Source organism: Eurosta solidaginis, chromosome 3, assembly GCF_040869045.1.
Source record: "Eurosta solidaginis isolate ZX-2024a chromosome 3, ASM4086904v1, whole genome shotgun sequence".
In the NCBI taxonomy this organism is placed as follows: Eukaryota; Metazoa; Arthropoda; class Insecta; order Diptera; family Tephritidae; genus Eurosta; species Eurosta solidaginis.
In genome coordinates, this window is record NC_090321.1 from 194,125,726 (window position 1) to 194,131,725 (window position 6,000).

Here is a 6,000-nt window from a genome sequence, read left to right on the forward strand (position 1 = left end):
ACCGACCGACGTATCACGTAATCATATCGATAAGCTTACACTGCCAAGGGGCTTAAGGAGTCATCTCCGTAAGCATTATGAGGAAATACGGCACCTGAGAACTCAGCCGTATGAAGCCAAAAAACACAAGCAGGTCCTCAGTGAAATCCACAATTAGGCGTCGGACCTCTATGCCAAGAACTGCCCGGTGAATCCTGTACTCAAAGAATAATACCCAGAACTAACAGAGGAGGAACGCACTCTCCCTAGGAAAACGCGCGTCCCTCTAGCTCAACTTCGATCTGGGTACTGTAACAGGTTAAACTCTTACCTATCGAGAATCAACCCCGACATACAAAATGTATGTCCTACTTGCAATGTGTCCCAACATGACACCAACCATCTCTTCAATTGTAATGTGGAACCAATGCCTCTAACACCCCTCTCATTATGATCCACCCCAGTTGAAGCAGCAAGTTTCCTTGGACTCCCGTTAGAGACATTGAAGACGATTTGTGATTGGTCGCACCTATTGGATGGGCCGAAGCACTGCTACAACAACAACAACAACAACATGGTGTGGCGGCAGCGTGTTCGCCTACACGCCAAAGATCCAGGGTCCAAGGCCCCACTACAGTGGCTTGGCAAACTCTCCTAGTTATATTTAGTTATTTGTTTATTTATGGAACGATTGGGATCAACTCTACTGCTTGACTTTGTCATACTTAAAAGACAGAAAACTGATCGTTAGTCTACAATAGCTACTCGCAAGAATTATTGTATAAATTTGCACCGAGATTACATTCCCTCGTACTACAGTGCAACTGCAACGGATTGCTCATAATTTTAAAAAGTTAACGTCGTTACCTAGTGATAGAACTTTTAGAAAAAATATCGATACCGGTACTCATATAAAATACTCGGATCAAAGTATCGATGCTTCTACTCATACTCAGTAAAAGGTATCGAGTATACTTGATACAAGTTGAAGACACTTTGTTTAAAATGTGATCGTATGTTTTGAATTAAAACAAGGAAGTTTAAGTTTGGTCAAAACCGAAAATTATATACACATTTAAGGAGAAACGTCGCGAACATTAAATGTTTAAACGATTTCTGATCAGCCACTCACAAATTGTCATCAATATCCTTTAACGGGAGTCCAAGGAAACGTGCAGTTTCAAGAGGGATGGATCAGAGAGGAAAGGGTGTTAGGGGCGTTGGTTCCACATTGAAATTGAAAAGATGGTTGTTGTCATGTGGCGACACATGGCAAGCAGGATATAAATTATGTAAGTCGGGGTTGATTCTGTTTAGGTAAGAGTTTAACCTGTTACAGTATCCAGAACGAAGTTGAGCAAGAGTGACACGCGTTTCCCTGGGGAGTATGCGTTCCTCTTCCACACGTTTTGGGTACTTTTCTTTGAGTACTGGATTCACCGGGCAATTCCTGACATAAAGGTCCGATGCCTGTTTGTAGATTTCTCTGAGGACCTTTTTGTTTTCTTCTTCTAGATACGGCTGAGATCTCAGGTGGTATATTTCCTCATACTGCTTGGGAAGATAATTTCTTAAGACCCTGGGGGGCGCTTTAATAAGATGTCTGTTGGGATGCCAAGGTTTCTGTATATTGAACCGAAACCGTTTGTTCAGCATTTCGTTTCTTTCCCTAAAGGGGAGTACTCTCGCCTCACTATGTAGGTGGTGCTCTGGGGACATAAGAAGACAGCCCGTGTCGGTTCTGAGAGCGGTGTTTAGGCAGGCCTGTATTTTCTTCCAGTGAGTAACCGTTGGGCTCGGTGACCATATTTGGGACGCGTAGCATGCAAGCGGCCTGCCAATTGCTTTATAAGTGATAATGAGCATCTCCTTATCTTTACCCCAAATGCTGCCCGCAAGAGATTTGAGAATTTTGTAACGGCTCTGGATTCTAGGTACAACTGCTAATGCATGCTCGCCAAAATGTAGATCCTGATAGAGCGTCACACCTAGAATTTTTGGTAGTCGGTAACGCAATGCCATCGACGTGGATGTTCAATATGGTCGACATTTTCGATGGGTGGGCCAGGGCCTGTAGCCATTATCGTGCCGTCATCGGCGTAACACTGGTTGCTGTTGATGTTGTTGTTGTTGTAGCGATAAGGTTGCTCCCCGAAGGCTTTAGGGAGTGTTATCGATGTGATAGTCCTTTGCCGGATACAGATCCGGTACGCTCCGGTACCACAGCACCATTAAGGTGCTGGCCCGACCATCTCGGGAACGATTTATGTGGCCACATTAAACCTTCAGGCCATCCCCTCCCTCCCCAGACCCAAGTTCCATAAGGAGCTTAGGGTCGCCAGAGCCTCGTCTGTTAGTGAAACAGGATTCGCCGCGGATAAGTGAGGTTGACAATTGGGTTTGGAGAAGCTATATGTTGCGCTGGCAACCTGCAAGGTTGCGCTACACAGCCCCTTGAATCTGGTATTTTAGTCGCCTCTTACGACAGGCATACCTACCGCGGGTATATTCTGACCCCCCTAACCCGCTGGGGGGCGTAACACTGGTAATTCCTTTTGGTGGCGAAGGTAACTTCGATAGGTGTAAGTTAAACAATAGCGCGGCGATAGAACACCACCTTGTTTAATTCCTCTGGGCTTAAATGCTTCTCTCCTGAATTGCACCGATGTCTGCCGACCAGACGGATAGTTTGCGGTCCATCTTTTGAGACTGGAAGGAAAGGGGGCACGTTGCAGTAACGTGCCGTGGTTAACTGTATCAAAAGCTTTTGATAAGTCTGTCTCTTTTGAAAATATTGTTACGTACCATATATGTATTTTTGTTAAGATTAAAACTGTAAGCCCATTTCTTCAAAGTAGACGTGGACCTTATCCGTTTTTGATCCGATCTACATATAATACCAAGGACCATATTTCCGCCATATTGCAAAGTGGCCGCCGTGGTGTGATGGTAGTGTGCTCCGCCTACCGCCCCTCGGCAGTGTTTGACAAGCACTCCGAGGATATTTCTGCCATGAAAAGTTCTCAGTGAAAACTCATATACCTTGAAGATGCCGTTAGGAGTCAGCATAAAACGAGTAGGTCCCGTCCCCCCAATTTGTAGAAAAAATTAGAAAGGAGCACGACGCAAATTGGAAGAGAAGCTCGGCCTAAAATTTCTTCGGAGGTTATCGCGCCTTAAATGTATTTGTTTATTTTGCAAAGTGATATCAACGGTTTTTGATTAACGGTTTGCAAAACTTGCAAATTTTTTTCTGCCTTTACAAATTTGTTTTGTACACTATAACTTTTTTACCACTCATCAAGTTTCACAACCTCAGCAGTGTTTGTTAAAGTATTGTTCCTTTTTCCCATTTTGAAAGTAGGCGTGGATATAATCTGATTTCGAACATTTTCAAACCCAATATATCGTCGACGATGCTGTAACAGCATGACAAGTTAAAATGTATTGACATTTTATGGAGTTAACTGCTTTTCATAATTTTGTTGCAGCTAGTGATTTTGGACAATACACACATACTTATCTTTTACCGCCATATTCAGAAGTTGTCACCCACTCCCCCATTATCAAAAAGTTGGTTAAAGTTAAATGCTGAGCTTTCACCACATCGTCGAGGATCTCAATTTATGATCAAGTTATAGTGTCAATGGACTGAACTTTGTTGATCCTAAACATGTAGACCATCGGCACTTGATAAATTATAGGCGAAAAGTATCGAGGCAAAGTATCGATACTTTATTCAGTACTTAGAAAAAAGTATAGAGTACGAAATACTTGAGTATTTTCTGGAAAAGTATCGATACTACTCACTCAGTAATCGTACCATTCGATCACTAAATGAGCTGAAAATGCTTGCCAGGTTGTTTCTTCAATCGTGATGTTTAGTTCTATTACGTTTTTCAATGCAAATTTTTTGGGGCAAGCAGCTTGTCCAAAAATAGCGTCTGTAGTGTTCTACCCGAAGAATCTGAAATGCTTAATCGGATTGACGGCATATATTAATAAGTGACTACGAGTACTTATTAAATCCAAAAGTTATTATCACTTTTAAGAATAGTACGACGGATTCATATTTATCGTCTGAGTGGAATTATTTTTCGATACGTGATCGTAAAACACGATTCGGGCGTATGAAGCAAAAAAACACAAGCAGGGCCTTGGTGAACTCCACAAACAGGCGTCGGACCTTTATGCCGGGAATTGCCCGGTGAATCCAGTACTCAGGGAACAGTACCCAAAACTTGCGGAAGAGAAACGCATACTCCCCAGGGAAATGCGAGTCACTCTAGCTCAACTTCGTTCTGGATGCTGTTACAGGTTAAACTCTTACATATCCAGAATCAACCCCGACATACAAAATGTATACCCCTGTCGAAACAGCAAGTTTCCTTGGACTCCCGTTAGAGGATATTGACGACAATTTGTGATCGGTCGCAGCTATTAGGTGGGGCGAAACATTGCTACAACAACAACAACAACGATTTTGGCCCTAGATTATACAGAATTATGTCAAGTTATTTAAATTTGTAACAGTCTGACACAATAAATCATAAATATGCTGAGTTCACATACTTGCGCTTCTTTCGTTTCTCTGCTAACACCCAATAGCGGCTGGCAATCACTCTCATTGTATTTGTACACAGCAATGCAAGTTTGGTATAAAACTTGGTTTTGATAAACCGCCCCTTAAATAGAAATTAAATTGACTTATTTTATATAATATAATAATAAATTATTTGCTTTACCTGATAAGTACATAGCAAGGAAAACTAAAAACACTGCAGGCTCCAAAATGAACCAACGCTTCTGATGTGAACTAATATGTGCTGCATCATTGTCACTTAATCCAATTCGGACATCATTTTTACTGTCCGTGTCGTCACTATGATTACTGCTGGTTTCACTGTTTTGTGCGGTTGTGGTAGACGGTGTGCCGCCAATGTTTCTCACACTACCACCACTCCCAATTATCGAGCTTGCTTCGTATACCTGAGCAGAATTTTCTGCCACTTCAGGGTCGTATAAGACTTCTTGACCCGAATTCATTTTTTTGCAATATCACAGAAATGAAAAGCGAGATTTAATTGTTGTTATATCATTCGATCGGAACTGATCTACGTCGCTAACAATTGAATGCTATTAGTCACTGGGTTTTTGTTGTTTTTGAGCACTCAAATACTGATATAATCTCTTTGTTATTATGCAGATATTTTCATTTTGTTTTCACTAAGCGCTTGCATGCCCTTTCGCTTTACCAACAAAGCAGCTGAGAAGAGCTTTGATGAATTACTGCCGTGACTGTCTGTTATCGTTTATTAGATTTGCGCTTATTGCTAATAAAAACAAAACGTCGGATGACGGCGTAAAGACTCCAAATCACGAATTGCGCTAAGAATATAATAGTTGTACCAACACGCCAATGCTAAGTTTTCTTGTGTTATTTGCACTTTGATAAATAAAATTAGAATTATTTTGCAATTTACAATAATATTTGCGTCATTTTTGTTATTTGCGGTCCATCAAATGTCAAGAAGTAGCACGAAATACGGGGAAATTATACAGCTGATTAACTCCTTCTTTAGCCCGATATTAGAGTTGGGCCGTTTCGTTCTGAACCTGTTCAATTGACCGGGTCTCTCAACTGAACAAGTGAACTAGATCTTCGATTTCGATTCTATTTGTTCTTTTAGTTCGTTTTACCTAAAGTTGTTCTTTCTCTCTTCTCGTTCGCGAACATTGTAAATTCATACACATACGCTGAAATTCACAGTGAGCACGAAAGATATGTGTGGTCATGTGTGTGTGGCACTGCTACAACAATTATGTATGGACTATTTATGAAAAACATCTTTGATAAGAAGCTAATTATTACATTTATTAAACTTGAAAAGTTCATATTTACAATTTGTGTCTCTACTCTTTCAATTTCCTGGATCTTCCGAAATTTGTAACTTTTTTTGAAGTTAATTATACATAACTTATTTATTCTAACACATTTAAATATACCTACACAAAGCATTG

At 40.9% G+C, this 6,000-nt stretch overlaps 1 protein-coding gene across 1 annotated transcript in view; it reads right to left on the bottom strand.

Annotated features, from left to right (window-relative positions):
* LOC137244837 (probable peptidoglycan muropeptide transporter SLC46) overlaps positions 1–5,670 on the bottom strand; it is a 31,627-nt gene extending 25,957 nt beyond the window's left edge. The window contains exons 1-2 of the mRNA XM_067774437.1: positions 4,725–5,670; positions 4,552–4,664 (exon numbers count right to left, since the gene is read on the bottom strand). Of these exons, the coding sequence (XP_067630538.1) occupies positions 4,552–4,664; positions 4,725–5,025 (414 nt within the window). The 5' untranslated portion in view covers positions 5,026–5,670. The remainder of the gene's footprint in view (positions 1–4,551; positions 4,665–4,724) is intronic.
* Positions 5,671–6,000: the final 330 nt, after the last annotated feature.